Raw genomic sequence first — 21,583 nt, 5'->3', positions numbered from 1 at the left:
AGTGACGCAGACGGTGACTGAGGAACAGACTTGGTGTTTCCTCCTACACATGCAGACAACTATGTATGCTGGTTACTTGTGTGCCTGAGACATATTCTGTCTAGAATTTCTCACTGAGGCCATGCAGATGACTATCCCTGAAAAAAGGGCAGAATTGAGCAGGGCTTAAGTGACATCTACAAAGCAGTTCCTTGAAGCAGCCACATAAGAAAAACGCTGTTCTCCAGTTCCAAAAATGGAATATAATAAATAAAAGTATAGGTCTTGATTTATATTTGAATTGCTTATGCGTGCATTACATATCCACTTCCTCTTTTGCAGTATTGTGTCTTTACACTTTGTGTTTGTTTTTTCTTTAATGCAGTCTTTAATTCTGCACAAGTTTTTTCTGAGTCTGACAGCAAGCCCAGGGAATACAAATGTTGGTATAGTACCATTTCTAAACAAAGTAATTCAAAGCGCTTTGCATGAAAATAAATTAACAAAGATTGAGAAAATTACATTGAAGACAGAAAATAAATTAGAAAAGTGGTATTAAAATTTAAATATGATGTAAAATTAAAGAAATACTATCATGAACATTTAAAATAAATATCTAAGATGTGATAGTGCTGAACTGATAAAATAATCTTTGACCATTATGGAAAAGCTACAGTAAACAATAAGTATTCAATCTTAAAGAAGCCAACATTTTATTCACATCTCAGGTTTAAATATAGATTTTTCCAGACCTGCGGCTCATAGGACTTGAATGTGGCTGCCCCTTGTTTATGTCTGGTCCTGGGAAGACTGAGTGTCTCTAATGACCTGAGGGGTGAAGATCTATCTTACCTGATGTGCTGAAATACATTTAGACCACTCATTGCTTTATAGACAACTAAAGTATAGCTTTTCTAAAAGCAATACTTTTCTCTGTTTTACAGAGACCATTGAAGACACAATTAAAGGAGCAATAAGCAGAATTTCACCAATAGGTGCGCTATTGAACACTGTCTGTAGACCAAAACAAGATGTGTGGCAAACCATGCCTTTCTCTGCCTCCAAAATCTAACCACCAGACAATTTATCCATTTGAAATTTGGTATTTTTTCTTAAAAAAACAATGCCCTGAATGTACACGAGGATTATGGTGGTCAGCTCACAAGCCCACAGGCTGCATTAAACAATGCTAACTGTGTTAGTCCGGCTATCGGCTACTCGCCTCACATAACAGTAACGTCTGGCCCACTGCTGGTCAATCTCCAACAATTTACCCACAGGTCACGACTGCAGCATTACATTGAATCGAATAAACATAGCAACACAAGTTTAGCAAGACTGTAACCCCAACAAAAACAAACATTTGACTTCATGCTCTTACTCACCAGTCCAGTGGAGAAAAGCTCGCTCTGTGTCAAACTGGAGATGCGTATGCCCTCAAAATGCTCTCCACCTTGAAAATGTGAGGCCAATGTTAATCTTCGTTTTGTCTCTTTCCTTATTAAATGTTACGACCCAACTCGTCTAAGGGGCGGGGGGGAGGGGGGGTTGTGTAACATTTAGAGCCAACATGGAAAGGTTAGGTAAAAATTTTACAATTTATTGTTTAGTTGGCTGGAAATAATAAGTACACTTTCAAAAAGGAAGCTGCAACTACACCTGCAAATATACAAGAAAAACAAAACAGACAAAAGGCCACTGGCCGTAACATCTGGCAACTTCTTTGCCAAAGACCATTGTTTGTTGGTTTTTTGTGGTAATAATGAGCCCTGATCATCTTCAGCTGAACATGGCAGTGGCATTTTATAGGGAGGGAGGGCCTAAGCCTGGAGTGGCAGCTGTTCACATGCACGCATGGCCGTGCATGTGAACTGTGTTGGTCTCCGACCCATGTTGGAGACCAACACAGAGAGATGGTGTCTGACGTAATACCATATTCCATCTAAAACGATACCTTCAGTTCTTTTACAAAACTCTTTTTAGTTTTTCCTATCTAAAATAATGAAGTTTTGCTTATTGCTCCTTTTAAACAAACCAACGTCTGAAAACCAAAACCTCTGCATTAAGTTGGATAAAGTTCTGATTTCATAGACACTGATTTAGTGCAATGGACTATGGCCATGTAGTGACACAATACGATCAGGTTTTGTGGCATCTGTATTTGAGTAGTAAGAGATGTTGCAATACCTCATACTGTGAGAAATAGGTAGCAAACAAATGTTGAAAGTGTTGCGTGATTTATATTTGCCCAGATTTATATTTGACAAACAACAAAAAGTAGTTCCTGTTTACAAAGTAAGATTTTAACCAATCTGACATAGTACTAGACAATCCTTCCCTATTTCCAGATCATAAGTCAGGATGTTATGATGAACTGTGTTAAACATTGCTCTACTGTGAGATCTAAGCAATGAGCTGACACTATACATTTATTCCAGCTCTTACTGTTATATGTATTGACTCCCTTATAATGAATTAAATCATTTTAGCACACTGTCAGGACCTTGTCAGCAGCCTTTCAATTGTAACAGCTAATTCAAGGGTTCTTTATGAAAATATACACAACTGCCTTAACGACGAGGGAAGTAAAGATGAAAGAAGTAATTAAAGACTTCAGGAAATCTAAGCACACCACAGGCACCCACTTTTCGATGCAGGGCGACGAGGTTGAGAGAGTAGAAAACTACAATCTCCTGGCTGTCCACATCTCTGCTGACCTCACCTGGAGCAGGCACACCTCACAATAGGTGGACAAAGTCCCAAAAACGTCTTTACTTCCTCATTAAGATATAGAGCATTCACCTTTTCTCACTAGCTGCTCACAAACTTCTACAGGTCAGTGATACAGAATCTCCTAGTACATTGCTGCACTGTGTGGTTCTCCAGCTGCTCTCAGGAGAACAGGAATAACCTGCAGCAGGTGGTGAGGTCAGCAAAACGCGTTATTGGATCACAGCTGCCCTCTCTGATGGACATTTACACCTGCAGACTCAAAAGAAAAAACGCCAGCGTTATTACAACAGACTCCACCCATCCCAGAGACATTCTTTTTTTACCCAGTCCCATGTAGAAAAAGATTCAAAACTTTAAAAACCAAATCCAAAAGACTCAAAAATAAGTTTTAAACACCCTGATTGCTGCTAATCTTTGTTTTGTCTATTATTTATTATATTATTATTTTTTGCATACGTGTGTGTGTGATATTCACACGGCCAAATGAGAGCTGATAAACTGTTTTTCATTGTGCGAAACAGTGACAATAAATTCTATTCTAAAACAGATTTGCAAGACAGTGTTTTTTTTTTTTTAATCCTTGCTTATGGCTCATTTCAATTCCAGGGGGACTTTTTGTGTGTGTCCTAAAAAAACACTTTACTTCTACAGTGCATGCTGTGAGTTTACGACATGTGCAAGGCTGCCTCCCAGCATCTTGTTAGACTGTCTGGGCTGCAGTGACTTAAACCCTAAGGAAGACGAATGACGCGACTGAAACATGTGGCCACCAGGGGAGGAGATGGAGAACCCCAGACCGTTCTCTTTTTTTTTTTTTCTTTTTTTTTACAATTAAAGTCACACTCAGACCCCAAGGTTTACTTCCAGCAACAGCTGGTTTGATTTTACTTAAAGCCAAGCCTATACTCAAGGGAAATTGTGTCTGATAACTGAGAAAGTGTGAACAGCTGGGTTTAATGGACAGTTTCACTAACGGCATAACAAAACAGATAAAATCACATACTAATTACTCAGCTTAATTTGCTTTTGAGAAATGTCAGAACCTTCAAAATATTGCATAGGTAATCAGGATAATTAATTCATAATGTATTTAGCTTACATTTATGATAGGAAGTTTCTAAAAACAGAAATTCTTCTTTTGCTTCTTTAATAGGTGTTGTTCAGATGTGGATTATTGGTCTCTGTATGTTAAGGACTGTTATGTGGAGGTGTGGTTTCTTGTGACTTAGACAAACTGTCTAGGTGTGGAGATAATCTGCAGAAATCAAATTCAGTTCAGAAGTTGACCCGAGACAGACGATAAAATCTTTGAAAGATTTATCTGCATTATTGGTAATTTTTAGACTTGGAAGAAGTGTGTTGTGATGATTATTACTTTTTCATGAAAATTAAAGGATTGAGATCAAATTATATTAAATGCAGTACAGTCTCGTAGTGTGGTGGTAAAATAAGTTTATTTATGATTAAATGTAAACATTATATTTCATGCAAAGCTTTGCTGAATTGAAAATTGTGAGCTTGACTGGATCCGAACCAGTAAACAGCTGGTTAGAAAATCAAGAATCCCATCCGTATCTGGTCAGTGGATGCAGTATAAATAAACATTACCAGGTTTCGCTAACAACAACACTTTGTGGTCTGGATTATGTAACTGAGCAAAGAAGACTCAGTTAGCACATGATGCAAAACATGTATGGAAATATTTAAAAGAAGCCTTTGTCTATGCCATGTCGACACATGGCCGCAGGTTACTCTGGGTACAAGAGAATGAGGCTTTTTGTACAGATAACAGGAAGGCTGAATATGTTACAGCGAAGGTGTTGTTTTATTACTTTTAGTTTTCAAACTCTGTTATGGAATAAGCTGGAACATTTTGGAAATTTAATTAACAAAGTAGGCATCTACATTTATAAAAAAAAATATACAGAGGAGTAATGCTAGCCATGCTAACTGAGCTTAAGGCCAATAAAAATGTAAATTCCCGAATAAGTTTGTCTTTGTTTTAAAACATATAGATTTGACATATAGATATGTAGATTTTGGCTAATACTTTGACATCATAAGCTTTGTTCTATCAATAATTATTGATTCATTCATAACTTGTATTTTAATTCAGATTTTTAGCATTCATTTTGGAAATGTACAGATTTATGTAATAAAAGGAATATTTCCTTGTACATCCCCCTCAGAGTAGCAACACACTCAAGAACAGTCCCTATGTCTCCCCAGATGGTTGTTCCCTACTCTTCAGCACTCCAGAGTGAACAATTTTTACAATCTGTTGTGTCACCATGAAGCCCTCCTATGAAGTTTTTTTTTTTCTTCTCGAAATTAAACAGAGAGCCAGGAGAATATGGATGTTTTGAAGATAAGTACCCCATTATATGGTGTTTGTTGCACAACTCTCTGTGTTATAGACAATGACATTTTATTGTCTTTCAGCCTCGTCTGTTTCTGTGCAAGTGTGTTATGCTGACAGCCTGTCAGGCCAGCAGTAGGAAGCGTGTGGGCGAAGGCCAGGCAATACACCGAGCTGAATTCACAGTCTGAGAGGCCCGCATGCCTTCATTATTCTGTTGGAATCTATTGAGCATCTGGGACTAAATTATTTATCAACATCGACCTAGTTCCAGGGTGCTAAGTTAGATACTTGGTTGTCATCAGGCATTCTGATAAGAGCTGCTGCCGCTCTGTGATAGCTGCCATGGGTAAACAAGGAGCATGTGCATGGATCATAAAGACAACTTTCCACCATTCCATTGTAATAAATGAAGGGTTGCATGACAGAGCCTTTAGGTATGTTGAGAGTCAGGAGGCTGCCTTCATTTCATGTTGAACTATAAACCCTCACCCACCACCTCTCTCTACCTTTCTCTTGCTCTCTAATTATATGTTACTGCAAGGCAGAAACTACGGACAGATAACTCCTCCCAATTAGTCCACTGCAGCTCTGGTTAGATATGGACGCTTGCAGGCTGCTCTCAGTGTAAATAGGTGCCAGCATGACAAATAATGGTACATGGTCGGGGCAGCAACACAAGAATGCTGATTCCTCAGCTTAGGAGGCAAGACAAGGCTCTAATACTTGCTTCAGCAGTAGTTCTGATTAGGGTTTACAGCATTATTAATGCAACTGATATTTACTTTTTTGCTTTTGTCAAAGAATACCATCTATGCTAAATATTTTCCTCGGATGTCTTTCATTGGCGGATTTTTTTTTTTTTTTTTTATAAAGAGCAAACATTCACAGTAGCGATATGATCCATCCATTTCATCTTTCCATTTTCTAACACGTTTATCCCTTGTGGGGTCGCGAAGGGTGCTGGTGCCTATCTCCAGCTGTCCGTGGGCGAGAGGCGGGGTACACCCTGGACAGGTCACCAGTCTATCGCAGGGCAGCACAGAGACAAACCGGACAAACAACCATTCTCACACACACTCACACCTAAGGAGAATTTAGACAGGCCAATTAACCTAACAGTCATGTTTTTGAACTGTGGGAGGAAGCCGGAGTACCCGGAGAGAACCCACGCATGCACAGGGAGAACATGCAAACTCCAGAGATATAATCATTAGTTTAACATTTTTTAAATCCTTAATAAGGTTTGGTGAATTAGAAGCCTGGGGGTGTGGTGGCCCAGTGGTTAGACCAATATGCTTTCATCCTGCAGTTTCTTGGCTTGACGCCCACAGACTTCCACTCTGGGTCCCTGAGCAAGACCCTTAGCCCAGAATGCCTTAGCCCTCTGTTCCCCAGGGGATGGGTTAAATGCAGACAAGTTTCACTGGAATGTATATTTCAATGACAAATAATCCTGAATATTATTATTAATTTAGAATATATTAAACTCGTATGTATTAACCACAAAATCGAAACCAATTCTGAAAATATCCTCAGTTAAAATAACAGATGGCATTATAATTAACGACATAGAATAGGTACCATTGTCCAAAGAAATTATGATCGAAATGATTAATGGTCATTTTTGTTTGTTGTTTAATGAGGAAATACCAACACATAACTGCCCTCTTCTTATCAAGGTCTTGTTTTCTCCCAACAGATACGATAATTGGCCTGTTGGGAGAAGTTATCAACATAGAGGACAGGTTATATTGTGAATCGGCTAGCTTGCAGGCACATTAATAAACTGCAGGTCAGCTCAGTTTTTAGCATGTGGAGCTATTTGGACAAAGGTATAGGTCAGATCTCCACCAAATGAGCCAAATATTGTCGATTGTTCGTGAAAATATGCCTAAATTCTAATATTTTCACTAACCAGCAGTGTGACCAGAAAGATAGCCTTAAAAAAACATAGGCTTGTTTTGGAACAAAGAAAAGAAGGCTTACTAGGGGGGGGAAAAAAACCCGAAAGGCAAAAGAAAACAGCAAGCATCCTCAGTGGAATACATTACCGGGACAGCAGAGGCATGCTTCAGATAAACCTTTCAGATGCCTTCAGTGTCCTCCTGACTTTCAGCCCGTCTCCAAAGAGACATGTTGTGTGCCAGGGAGCATTCATCAAATTAGACCGGAGAGAAAACAATGCGAAAACCCATGGCTCTCCATGGAGACACACCGACAGGTTATCACAGGGAAGGTGTCTCTTGCTCTCGAGCACAGGGGTACACGGCACACGGCTTTCTCCCTGAAGAGAAGCCTTTCTTTCCATCTCCCTTCGCAGGCCAGCATTAAGTGAGGAAAACATGCATCCAGGGCAGCAGTGTACAAGTGTAGTGCATTATATTGAAGTCACCTACTGCATATAGGAGCTATTAAGTAGTTATGCTGGACACTGCAAGGCCACTGAGTGTTACTAGGGAACAGATCAGTGTTTATAAAGTTGTAGATTAACTGGTGACTGCTGACTAAGCCTTGGTGAGCACATGCAGAGCACGGCTAAGCCTGAACATCTCATTATGGAGGACCATTATCAATTCCCACAGATCGAAAATCAGCATGACAGTACTACAAAAAGCACTGGGGCACCTTTGGCTGAGTCAGGTTGGAATTTCCTGGTCGGCATCTTCTTTGATGGTTCAATCAGTGCATGAACCAAGGCCAGTCAATACCTTTGCCTCTCTGCAACATTTACTCATACTGAATTTATTAAACTAAATCTAAAATGACAGTACATAGAGAGTGCCAACATTTCGGCTCGCTTTCTGTGAACAGTGCGAGAAGGCATTACTTTTTCTTCCACTTCTCTAACTGTCTCTCCAGGTTCTCTCAGAGGAGTGAGGTCTCTGCTGCTCTGCAGAGGTAGATAAATGAGCTGTGCTGTAGGTTCACCATGGCTTCAGCACTTTACAGCTAGATTAATGATGCTTTGCAAACCTTGAGTCTTTGCTTTTAGCATTTTCGAAGTACCTTCATAAAATGAACCATGGGTATATCGTGTTTATAAACATCTGTTTAGGCATATTTTTTGAGGGGATTGTGCTGTCACATCAATAAAATGGACTCTTTCTCCCAGTATGTCTGAAAATTGTTAACAGTAATAAAACAAAAACGCTTAGATTAATAAACTTTATGGGCAGAAAATAAAGAAAACTCAAACTTTTCCTTTTCAATTGTACTCAGGCTTGTAATGCACTGTAGCTTTACTGTTTTTCTATTCCTAAAACTATAAATATTTGGAGCACAAGGCGGCAGGTAATGCGGCTAAAATTTGCTGCAGAGTGATAATATTATGCTTAGAATGACAAACTTGTGCCTCAATGCATGACATTCTGTCCAGCCAATAAAAATATATACTAATATGCAGGTTTGTAGCTACAACTTATTTTCTTAAACAGAAGAAATATGGTGTTTTATCCAGTGAGCACGAAGATTTTAAGATAAATGCTGCCTGGAGTCAGTTGATTGGAGACCTAACAGACCGGCACCCTACCAAGGAACTTAAATGTTCTCAGAAGTAAGTCTTGCCTACTTGTATTTCACCTAAGTGAAGATTGACCTTTTGTGAATAAGAACCAGTGATTCAAAACTCTAACATTCTGGCAGCATTCAAATAAAAGTTATTCCATATTTGGTTTTGAAAAGTCATGTCAATCTGGGGTGCACTAACATGCACCAGCACCCCCCATTTCTCCCAGTAACTGTGTTACCTACATTAAAACCCACTTCAAATGACCAAGCCATGGAGTGATTGTGCAGTCCACCTAGAGTTAAAACACTGATACACAATTATCTTGCAGCTGAACTCCAATGCCCTCTCCTTCATTTGGCTCAGACAAAGAGAAAAAAACACAAGTAATAGCTAAAGCTAATTATCGTGCAAAAATATACTTGGAGAAGGCAATTGTTTATTGAATGTGATCTTCAGACATCAGCAGATTTTTTGTACTGCCACATGACAGGACAAGTAAAAATAGATCTAAAAGAAAGCTTTACTTGTCTGACAAAAGGTTATGCTTTGGAAAAACCTTGATAGTTTAATTTACTACAATATTTAGTTTCCCTCTGAGAGTAATACAACATTTTTGAAATAAAACTGATTGAATTAAACTGAATTTAAACTCCCATATCTTTCTGTTTTAGTTGCTGTCTCTGCTCAAGCTAACTGGTGTGTCATTAGCTGTGTTTTGTCATCTGGGCATCACATTCACAGTACCATTTTTTTCATAACCCTGGATCAAAACCTATTTTCGTCCTCATCAATGAATCTTGCAAAGATGTTCTTTGTAGCTAAAGTGATTGCAACATCCTGTATCTGTGTCACCAATAAGCTACCACACATCCATTCAACATTTTCCAGTTAACCAAGACAAATGTTCGTGCTGTGATAGTGTGGGTACAGATGCTGTATCACAATTCATATATGAGTATGCAGCTCCAGTTTTGATGGTGTGACTCAAAAACCTTTTTGTTTTCATATGACTTTCTGTCAATGTTTTAGACTTTTAAGTTTTTTCAATATTTTTGGATCAGATGATGGTAGTTGGCCTTAATGTAGCTGCAATGTTTTTTTTTTTGTTGTTGTTGTTGTTGTCAAAACTGCTAGCATTCAAAATGGACATGTGAATATGCATCTTGAGATGTTTATTTTCTTTGGAAAAAATATCTAAGATAGCTTTTATGTCCCAACTCAAGCTACTTTTGCTTCTCTATATGTTTTAAGAAGAACATTTGCACCCAGATCCTGCTAATTAGCATTCCTAATCATTGTGACAATAATTTCACAATGATGAAATTATCATTGGGAAAATTTACATCAAAAGAAAATAATACTGTACAGTTAATAAAACTAGTATACTCAGACTAAAAGAGATGTGTAATGGAGAGGGTTAGTTTTAAAATTAACAAAATGTGCATATATATTTGCGCATAAATACAGCAACACATTACTTGCATAAAATGGAAAAACTGTGCAAATAACAGTAGGGACGTAAACAGCTTACTGGGTTTCAGCTGGTTGGAAGCAGTAATGGTTATAGAGTCTAACGGCTGTTGGGAGGAAGGATCTGCGATCACTTTCCTTCGTGTACCTAGGATGTGACAGTGTCACAAACTACATGTTCATGCATGTAGTTTCCATGCATTCACAGCTTATCTTATGAGAGATTTTAGATTTACAGTTAGAAAATGTAGTTTAAGGACTCTTTCTGACCTGCATGAGAGAATTAAAACAGAAATATGAACACCTCCTCTTGGGTTATCCTTTAGGGAGTTATCCTATATATAACACACCCACATCACATTGTTTCCTCTTCTAGACCGCAACAATAAATGTGAAGGATGGAGTTTAAGGCCTGTGAGAGGGAGAATGAGAGTGGTAAGGTGGGACAACTAGGGAGGCAGTATTGATTTCTTGATTCCCGTTCCTCTGCCAGAGAGTGTAGTGTGTCGAGATCTCCTGCCAGGAAAAACAAATCACAAGGCAGAAGTGATGGATGTGGCACTCCGGGATCCGGTGGTTTCGCCATCTGGATGGCCGATGCTGTATATCAGCCTCATGCACAGCAAATTAAATTTACATTTGGACGGCTTCCCCAGGCCTCGTGCTTTGCAGATGCAACTAAAACGGCCCTCCGCCACAGCACCCTTAATGGGCTTGATGTATCATTTCCAGGACTATTATGTAAAGATGATGTTGGCCCATGTTCAGAAAGTCAGAATGATGTTACCGTCACAGTAAAATCAGATTAAGAGTAGCCAAATGGATGTTCGGCAAAATGACATCACCTTTCATTATCTTAAGATGAGTCAATGCTAATCCAACTAGCAGATGTTTTGATGCACATTTAAACATTAGTGACATAATAGCACAAATGCAGTAAAAGCCAGCATCCATCTTTATTTGGAGGCCTGATTCTGTCTGTACCGGTTTTTCTTCATCTTATTCATCACAAAATTACAAACAATAGGCACCGCTTTATTGCAGCAGCTCATTCTACTTAGCAGCACTTCATATCCAAAAGTCTAACCTGGCCTTGAGGAGGCTGCCACGCTTAAATGAAATGACCTTTAACGCAGAGCTGATCAAATGGCCTGAGGCAAGACTATAAAAAAAACATTGCAGTATAATGTTTTACAGTGTGCTTTTTTTCTGGTCCGTTGTTTGCCCTTTCCCATTCTCTAAGACGGTACATTCTATCATCTTTACTATGTCTATAGCCTGAAATGGATTAAATAAAAGAGCATGTGTGGCTGAAGAATATAGATTTTGGTGTATTTTGCATGCTTATTTTCCAAAAGAGACTGATTCACATCGAAAGACAGAAGAGAATATTGATTTAAATATCTATTTTTCTCTCCTTTCTTTTTCATCTTTTTGGATTCTTTTACTTTCAATTGCCAGTCGTCCTCTAAATGTCAACGGTGTATTTGATGGCTCCTAACAATCCCTTGAATGGTATCTGCAAAGCCACATAGGTTGCTGAAACACAAATTGAGCATGTGTGTTGACAATTATGTTGTGAACTTCAGCCGCCACTGTTCCTCAATAATCTGATCTCATTTCTGTAAAGAAGCTGTAGGCTCGAAAGCGGCGCAGCAGCTGCTACTGTGCCAAGGCAGCGTGTGGTCGTGTTGACAGATGAATCCAGCAGCCAAATAGTGTAGCTGTCTGGATTCGCATGCCATCTGCCTGCACTCTCCTTAACCTAACCCTCTAGAAATGCCACTTTTGGTCGCTTCGAGTGGGAATCATCTCACCTTGTTGACGCGGCTTAAGGATTTCATGCCCTCACCTCGATGTTATTTACCTCTCTCGCTCTCTCTCTTTTCAGACAACCGACGAATTGCCGGTGGGTTCAGCTGAGTGTCCAAGTGATGATGAGGACATTGATCCCTGTGAGCCGAGCTCAGGTGGGTTAGGTTAGTCATCTCTTTTTTTCTTCTACTTCTCTTTGGGTGTGTCTTTGTGTCTTTGTGTGTCACATATCACCTTCAGTATGACATTACACACCAACCGACATAGTCAATTTGTACAGATTGCAGTTGTAGGTAAAACATAAAGATGTCAAGGACCCATAGTTATGTTTTGTGGCTGCTGCTGTTTGTCTTTTTTACCTGTTTTAAGTGGAGGTCACACAAGAATGTAGTGAAATATTGTTGTTAGATTTAATTAGTTTAGCTGTTGTACTTATGGTCATTTTATAAAAAAAATCTTGAGAAGAAATTATATAAACTTAAAATTTCAGCTAATTTCAACCACCTTTATTTGCCATTGTTTAATTTTACTGTATTTTGCTAAATGAGCACACATCTTTCCTATTGTGTTTGCTCAATAGCTAGACAGAAACCTAGAAAGTTAAATAGTTTAATTTCAAATTATAAAGCAAATTATGTAGCTGAATGGTAATCTAGATGGCTAAAAAGCTATAGATATCTACCAATCTTCAAAGCAAGGTAACCTAAGAACTTTGATTTCCCACAGTGTACACAATCTCATAGCTGTCTGGAGATCATTTATATCACATAGTCAAATATTAAAACAATGTCTGCTTTCTGGATGCTTCAGCAAAGTTTATATTCCAGATTTTTTTGCTGTGAACTTCTGTTAAAACATTACAAGGAGTTAACATCTTACCTACAGCAGATAACCCATTGCATATTAAGAAAAATCAATAATTTGACGTTCACCCAAACCCCTAAATTATTTTGGTTTTTTTACACCACGTCACTCTTATATCAGGGTGTCAATGAACTAGTAACTCGGACTAGCTGTTAACTGTAGACTCCAGGAACAACTAATCTGGATTTATGCTAAATTAATATGCCAAGATATTTATGTACTGCAGGTCAGTCAAGAAATAAACTAAATGTTTCATGAATCCAGATCTGTTTCAAATAATTAGTTTTATGTTGTATGAAACATTATCTAGTTCAAGGTCACATCACTCTAAATCCTGCAAAGATACAGTCCAGATTCAAAACAAAATCAACCTTCTATATTAGTGTTTAAAGCTGTTTTTTTTTTGCATCTATAGTAGAGTTGGTTAGCCATTAATGATATTCTGACTTTTACAAATCATTCATTGCTAGACTGGTGCTTAGTCATTGTTTTTATTTGTATTATTATTTTTTGCTTCAAATGCTGTTCCAGAAAAAAAATAACTCATAAGGGGGCTGGGGTGTTGGGGTCCTTTATTGTGTTTGTAACTGAGTGTTCTCCATCCACTGAGTGAGAAATCAATCACCTCTGTCAATGTAACTCTCTTACTCTAAACTAATATTTTCAAATATAGATACTAGGTTGAACCACACACTTTGCGGAACACATATTTATACTTTTCCAGACAAAGCTCCATTATGAGAGCACTTGAACACTGCTTCTCGAAACTCCAAGAGTTATTGTGGCATTTTGATATTCCAGGCCTTGTATCAAAACATCTTCTCAAGCTCCTAATGTTAAGGTTTTGGCGTTTCCAAGGGCCTCCTTTATGACAAGATATTAAAGGACTGCGTGTAGTTCGCCTCGCGTTCAGTTACTGATTGATTCAAACATAAGGAGTAGGACAGTCCTTCATGTTTATCTGCTCTCATTTCCGTCAGTCTTCAATACCCCAAGCTGTATTATATTTACTAAATGAAAGTAAATGTTGTGTAAACAACTAATATTTTTCAATGCTCACTGTGGTTTCTGTCCTGAAAAGCAGATGTTGCCACTGTGCTTTAATTGTGCACCAACAGTATTTGTTTACTGCAGCTCAGGGCATTTGTTAATCTGCATACAGGGGGACTTCTCATGGAGACAGCAAAAAAATAAAAAAACAGTTGTAATTATAAAACCTATGTGACTTCAACACATTACATACAAAATTGGTAAACCCAGAGAGAGGAGTGTGCGATTTTTATAGATGTGCACAGTGTCCCTACTGTTGTTAATTAAAATCTACAGCGGGCAGTGCAAGTTTATCCTGTTGTTTCTCATGTACTCTTGTTCACTACGGCTGCATACAACTCCCCTTGGATATAATGATACAGATGCACATAATTTTTTGTTGTTTTTTTAAATAAAACAAACAAACTTTGTAGGTGTAAGGATCTATGTTTAAAGAGGTCAGACGGAAAAAGGCACTTATTGCTTCCCCAAAGGGTTGTAAAAGTTACAACTTCACTCTGACAACGTGTGATTATAAATCTGTCTGTTCCTCGCATCCCTTGCAAAAACTTTTAATCTCTCTTGCCACACATGGAGGGCAATTAGATCTAACCCTAGTATCTGTCTATGAAAAGAGTGATTTTTTTAAATGCATTCAGAAGCGCCGAGAACAATTAAGTCCAAACTCAAGGCTCCCTGCTCCATTTAAATGTGCTATTGATCAGAATGTGGTTGTAAAACCTCCACTAAATTAACGTCTGCCCCACAGCATAGAATCTCTCCTTTCTAGTCTGTCTCTTCCTGTTCTTCTGGCCAACCACTTGCAACATTCGCTTTCCTTTTTTCCTTTTTTTTCCTCTAATTCTGATTCTTCATTTTTGATTTATATAGACAGCATCACAATAAGTATTACGATGTGCATTTGTTACCTTGGGCAAATATCACACACGGGAGGGTACAAGTTCACACAAACAGCTTGCATTATCATATTTTTTTGACAAGGGCATCTGCCAAAACATCCGTTGCGAACAATGTGATGCTTTGGGACGCATCCTCCCCGCGCTGTGTGTTTCTCTCCTTCTGTGATCGCTGAGGGGGATTTGACACTAGAGCTGTGGGCTCCCAGCATGGCAGCTGTCTAACATTGTATCCTGATTAATATCTACGTTCAGAGAGATTCGCATGCTCTGCCAAGCACTCACCTTGTCTCAGTCAGGGTTGCTGATTACAAAAAAAAAACTGGAGAGACTGTTGATGATAAAAGTAATACTCGTATTGTTTTTTTAAGCAGCTCCTTTTTAATGATACGTAGAATAAAAGCTTGTTATGCTACACCTAGAGGGCTTTTCTGCACGGTAACTCTAAGCAGCAGCCAGAAGCGCACACACCTTGCGCTTGTACTAACACCTGCACTCATGTATGGGTACACTATGTGAGCGATACGTGGTCCAAGGTCAGCTCTAGATCATTCTGTATCTCAGAGGATTCTTGTCCCCCGGCGGTCCCTTCCAGCCACTCAAAGACATGAATTGGGTAAACTTGCTTATTGCCATGCTTTATTACCCCTACTTCCGGATACCATGGAAGAGCAGAGCTTATCACTTGGCAGGACTCAGATTAGATCACGCTGCACCAAATTGAATCCTCCCCCCTGGTTTGGGAACCCAGGGAGAAATACAGAGGCTCGTGGTGCAGCAACACATCTGATTTGTAATAGGAGGACGGTTTGGGAGAGCGCAGATTCTCGGCAGCCTGCCGCTGACAGCTGCATTTCAGTGCAACCGTGATTACAAAAACACATTATGCTGCTATCTTTGTGATGGTGGCGGAGGAAAAATTGCAAACCAGGGTGAAGAACACTGCTGTGCTAAAGGCTTTAGCGTCCGTGAGATTTCCCCTCACCTTCTTAGAAAAGTATCTAAATATATGCAGACAATCTGCATAATGACCTCACCTCCAAGGGTAGTGTTGTTATATGGATGCTGGATAAATCCTGGCATTTAGCTTAAACAAGTTCTGCAGTTTTCTTCGAGTAGCAATAGCTCATTTAAAGGCCAATATGAAGTGCTGGCCAATCAGCTGGAGAAAATATAGATATAGAGTTAGCTGTGTGAAAATAGCCCAGCGAACAGTCTGGCAAGATCACAGCTGGCCCTGATTTTCCAGCCCTAACCTCGGTTTTCATGGTGAAAGTTAATGGACGGGGTTGCTGCCGAGCCGCATGGGGTCAGATGGAACGGATGTGTCTTACCTTCCTGCCTCATTTCATTGGCATCAAGCCTGCCGTTGTACGCTTGAGGGTGGGTTATTAGTCATGTCCATCAATCCTCAAATCACAAAAAAAAAAAAAAAAAAAAACAAAGGATTTTTTTGTGCACACTCTTTATTGTTTAAAATTAAAGTATTAGAAAACTGCATTTCAAAATCTAATTTAAAATTTAGAAATAAATGTAGAGCAGCAATTCAATACAACGATCTGTGTTTTTTATTACACTCTGTTTCTTGTTACAACTGTATTTATTTTAATTGACTGTCAATCCGTTAGAGCTGATATTTAGTTGCTTCTTAGCATAAAGGTTGAGCATGACTGGAAAAAAAACAAATCACTGAAGATTTCTGAATAATGGATTAATAGTATTAGGTCAATCTACAGTAAAACTGAAACACGGGAAAAACAGCAGCTTCCTAGTTCGGAAGCTAGCTGCTTCTTTTTATGTAAATTAGGGTGACTGAAGATCCTTTTTTGCTTGGACGAGTTCACTTTATATGTTCTGTCTGGGGCATCCAACAGGGATTCATAGATTAATGAAAATGACCAGTTTTCAGCGTGTCTCAGGAGGCCAATAGGCATTTACTTAAACTGACTGGTGCGATGCATTGAATGACCACCTGCCTTTCATGTGACGTCATCCCTGAGCCGCTGCTTTGTGGGTGGTTCTTCCCCGCTCACAGACGAAACTACGGGGCAGTGCTGGTAGCGCTGCTGCTGCTGCTGCTGCTGATAAGATGTCAAAGCTCAAGTGTAGCTTTACAGACGAACCGCAGCAGAAAATATCCTCAGACGTCTCGGACAGGACAGACTGGATTTGTTGTTACTTCATGGAAAGGGTTGGGGTGCACCAGAAGTGCCTTTTGATGGTGCAGAAGGCACAACATGTTACTCAGAATCACTAAAGTTTCTAAAGTAAGTCTCTGCACTTCTTGTACACGGTGCAAATGTTGGAAGGGTTTTCTCACTGATACAGAACCAATGGACCAAGGAGAGGTTCTAACTTTCTGTTGAGTCAATGAAGGGGGTTCTGCTTGTGCAATTTAATTTAAAAGACACTTCTTTCAAATACTTTCATGTTTATTTGTTGAACAACTAAAAACTGATATGTAGACAAGAACAGAAATAAACTTCATTGTTCCTAAGTGGGGAAATTCCCGTGTCTCAGCAGCAGGAAAGGAAGCATGCAGACAAAGCTAAGAAATACGAATACAAGAAATAAGAACATGAAACTGCACAGTAGGGGATAATTTGCAACCTAAGAAAAAGGTTACTGTACAGTTATTAGTTAAAAAAAATTGTATAATAAAAATACCAAACAAGTGTGCACTGAGCAGGAATGACTGCACATTATGCTAAAAAAAAAAAAGCAGCAACAGACTATTTACAAGAATTAGAATGACTGCAAACTATGTAGATGGGACACAAGACGGATGAAGAAAAAAAGGATAAAGACAACAAAAGACTGGAATACAACATTTCTTGTTTGTTAAATAAATGAGTCTGCTACTTTTTGTGTGTACTATTACATAAAAAAAGAAAAGAATAGAATGTGTTTTGCCATGATATTATTTCAGAATTTTATTTGTGTTTACTTTAACAGAGCTATCAATGTTGCTTGTTAATTTTCAAATACAGGAGAGTCATTTATTTCTATTCTTATTTAATTCCAGGGAGCACAAGTATTTTTCTGCTTGCTGACTTATGAAAGCTGTCCAAATTTGGTTTGAACTATTCTTTCAAACACGCAGCGAAGGGAACAGAGTTTCATTAAAGTTTTTTATGACAGGGCTAAGTGCTCTCTTTTTTTCCACGTCAATGCTCACCCTATGAAAAAATGAACACAAATGGAAGCAACTATATAATTTTTACTGCCAAACTGATCTACCACAACAAATAAAACTTTCTAAATAAGAGGTTTCTCATGTTTTCCCTATCTACAGAAAATAAAATCATTGAAAAACAGCACGATCCTAAGTATAAAGCAAGCTGCTTCCTGTTAGCCCAAAGCTTAAGTTCAAAAGGACCATGTTTTTTAAAGAGAAAATACATTTTTCAAAATGATCAAAGCTTTCTAATATATTTGACTTTTGTATTAAATTTTGTCTCATTTCATAACAGAAAAAAAATTCCTGGTCAAATTAAATAAATATTGACTCTAAATCTGCCAGGCGTATGCATAGTTTTAGGCATAACAGTAAATAGTTTTTGAGGCTCTTCTTTATTAGCAGATCAGAAAAATTTAACTGTGTTTCAGCACAAACAATGTGATTCCCTACAACTTGAGACAAATTTTGATATACAGGCAATGATCAACTGAATGGTGATGAGCCTGTTAAGCCCTACTACGGGTCTTTGCTCGATAGTTTTCATATTCTTAAAAGAGATTACTTCTGTATTCTTTTCAAGTGTCTGTGGGCCTGAGGCTTCTTCTTTTATTCTCTTTATGTCTGTGTTTCATTACATAAACTGCACAACCGGACAATAAATGAGTAATAAAGCACCTCAAACCTTAAAATCCAAGAGAACTGTCTAGAGAGCTAATAACCAAGACAATAACTATACACCATTTAGAGAAATTTGATACTTTTAGATGGTAATCTATGTAATTGTGTGTGTATATATATATATATATATATATATATATATATATATATATATATATATATATATATATGAGAGACAAAGAGTGAGAGAAGGAGTTTATTCCAGCAAAACTTTCTCATGAAGCAATGATCAAAGAACAGCGGTAGGAGGTGGGGAAAGGCACTTATAAAGCATAAGAGCTGATAATTTGTAGCGTCATTGACAACACTTGATCAGGCAAAAAATTCAAGTGAGACTCAAGCAAAAGTGATTCGTAATGCCTTTTATTCATTTAGTGATTAAAAATTTACAATTGATTAATATACAAAAAAAATCCATCTGTCATCTATCTTTCTATGCGCTAAATGCAAAAATGTACTCGAGAAGATCACGTTGAAAAGAATTAAGAAGGACATTTTCCATTCTCAACCAGTCGATGTGTTTTTCCTCTTGAAATTTTACATTTCATTTCCCCTTAGGGTACACAAAATAGAATGAAACCACCTTGAGCACGCCGGCTGGATTTTTTAGCCTTCCAATGTTATTAATTATGCAGTAACCTCCAATATGAATTGTCATTCCTTTGAAAGCAATAGGCTCCCTTACAAACACACCAAGCAGCCTCGGTAAGAGTTTGAATTTCCCTTTTCTGCATTTCACAAAAAAAAAAAATCTTTCAGCCCCTTACTCTTAGCTTCCACAGCCCTTCACTCTGAATTGCCCAAAGGCGGGTTAAGGTTAATCATCTCTCGTTTCCTCCCCTCTCTGCGCGCTCTCATCATATTCTATCCTCCAGCATTCCGCTGTGACATTAGCAGCTACTAATGTGTTTGACATTTGTTTTAATAGATTTAATTTATGGGTGTGGAAACAATACGTAGAATAAACCAATAAATCAAACAGCAAATGAATACTCTCCTTAACCCTGTTGGCAATGACTTGAATGCACCCAGCCAGGAGAAGCAGAAATAGGGTAAATTATTGTTTTAAAAGTAGCTGTAAGATTAATGAAACATTAAGAGCACTATGGCGGCTTAAGAGGTCACTGCCCACATTTAATAGGTTATTCAATCACTCGCAGCTGGAACTCTGTGTGTTATTTTCTTTCTTTGCTGAAAAAAGCAGACTGTTCTCGCACTAGCAGAGGTGGTTTAACCATAACAACTCATTTTTCAAAAAAGAATGCTTATTCGCTATTATCACAATTTCCAACCTTTACCTTTGTGCAAACAGTTAAAAAAAAATTTCTGCATTTTCCCAATTCATCTTGACATTCACAAGGAATTTTGCCATTTTGTTTGTTTTCCTGCACTTTCTCACTGAGGATTAGGCCATTCGAGTCTTATTTCTATTTTCTATTTTAAATGAAGTGTGCTCGGAGAGAAAACAGGATTTCACACTTACTGTCAGTCTGTCTCTGTACTGATCCCCCACCCATATTTATATTATCAATTCTCCTTGTTTTCCTACCGCCCATTTTCCTGGTGCGGTGACATTGATGCTAACACAATGTGTCTGTGCATAAGTTTAAGTAGGGCATGAAAGACTTTGCTCCACAAAAAGAAAGAAAAAAAAAAGAAAGGGGAGAAAAAAGCAGAGCCAAAGGTCATTTGCAGCAATATTATGAGAAAGTAACGACTTGGAAATAAAGTGCAGATATCAAATAGGTGAAATTATTTCCAAAGATAAAATGTCAATGTCATCACTCTTTGCATTTCATTTTTAGCAACCTTTTATTCTGTAAAAACTAATGTCTCTTCACATTTTTGTCAAATCTGTGTGAGGACGAGAACTTTAATCCTATAATCTTCTGGCAGCTGGGACGTATTTATTTTTTTGTGTTATCATGTCACACAGTTACAAAACACCTAGCGCCAGCTCAACTACATAGATCACAAATATAGATCGCAGGAACGTGCAAGCTGACACTTTAGGAATCCAATCAAGAGATGAACTCCAGATTTGAGACGTTCAGGCCGAGTAAGCTCGCTCCTCTACTTTCATCTCGCCTCCTTTAGTGGAATCCCTCTGGGGAAAAAGGTTTAAACAGCACCATACCTTTTACCGGGCTAAATCAAAGACCTTTTAATAATACTCCCTCCATTTCATGCTCACTCAGCTCACAGCTCATCATCCACCATCAGCATAAGCGGAGCCACTTCAGAATCACCAGTGTAGGCTATCACAAGGCACACTGCCAGCGTATCTCAAGAACATGATGGCTTGCATTACTTCTTGAGGACACAAAGATAATTAAAGAGGGAGGAGGGGGATTTAATAAATGTTTTGGCTCTGTTGCTGCTGATACAGTGACCGATCTTCAGACTGATCCCTGCCTCTGTGACAGTTTTGACAGCTCATGATATGACTGGATATGTGAAATACGATAGTGTAACAGTAATCTGGTTGAATAACAGCAAAATGTCACAAACAAACCAACTAAGGCTTGGTCACTATGGAAGCAGCCTGCATTTACGTTCTTAAACTGTCCCAAAGCCATCTAAGGTAGACCAACAGTGCTTTTCAAAAGTATTCACACCCCTAAAGTTTTTGTGACGACCGCAATCTTAGCTGTCTTATTGGGTTGTTTTGTTATTTTGAAACAATCTTTATTGTCATTATGTGTTACCATAATGACATTTTGGTGAGACACCGGCTCAGAATGCACATAGATTGCACGTAACATGCAGACACAACAAGACAATGTCTTCACACTTAAAAAAAAAAAAAGTTAATTAAAGTTAACTGACTGATGTAAAGTAATACTTAATTTTGAATTAGAAGAAATAGAATACCTGATTTTCAAAACCTTAACAAATTGCAATCTGAAACATGTGCCATGTACATCTACTCAGCCCCTTTCACCGAAGCATCCCAAAATCAAATCTAGTGCAACCAATTGCAGTAGCCCTTTGTTGAATAGAGTTCACCTATATGTAACTTGATCTTTGTGTACAGTAAATGCAGC

General features: G+C 38.3%; 1 protein-coding gene across 13 annotated transcripts in view; it reads left to right on the top strand.

Moving 5' to 3' along the window:
* The window catches only part of LOC105923295 (neurexin-1a), a 400,667-nt gene that overhangs the window by 367,591 nt on the left and 11,493 nt on the right, over window positions 1-21,583 (top strand). For 7 of the 13 annotated variants that reach the window (XM_036126148.1, XM_036126141.1, XM_036126138.1 and 4 more), the window contains one exon: window positions 11,944-12,031. In XM_036126148.1, the coding sequence (XP_035982041.1) occupies window positions 11,944-12,031 (88 nt within the window). The remainder of the gene's footprint in view (window positions 1-11,943; window positions 12,032-21,583) is intronic. The other 6 variants (XM_036126143.1, XM_036126142.1, XM_036126140.1 and 3 more) reach the window with 1 other exon arrangement.

This window comes from Fundulus heteroclitus, chromosome 22 (genome assembly GCF_011125445.2).
Source record: "Fundulus heteroclitus isolate FHET01 chromosome 22, MU-UCD_Fhet_4.1, whole genome shotgun sequence".
NCBI classification, from domain to species: domain Eukaryota; kingdom Metazoa; phylum Chordata; class Actinopteri; order Cyprinodontiformes; family Fundulidae; genus Fundulus; species Fundulus heteroclitus.
The sequence above is the reverse complement of the archived record's forward strand: the minus strand, read 5'-3'. Positions and strand labels throughout refer to the sequence as shown.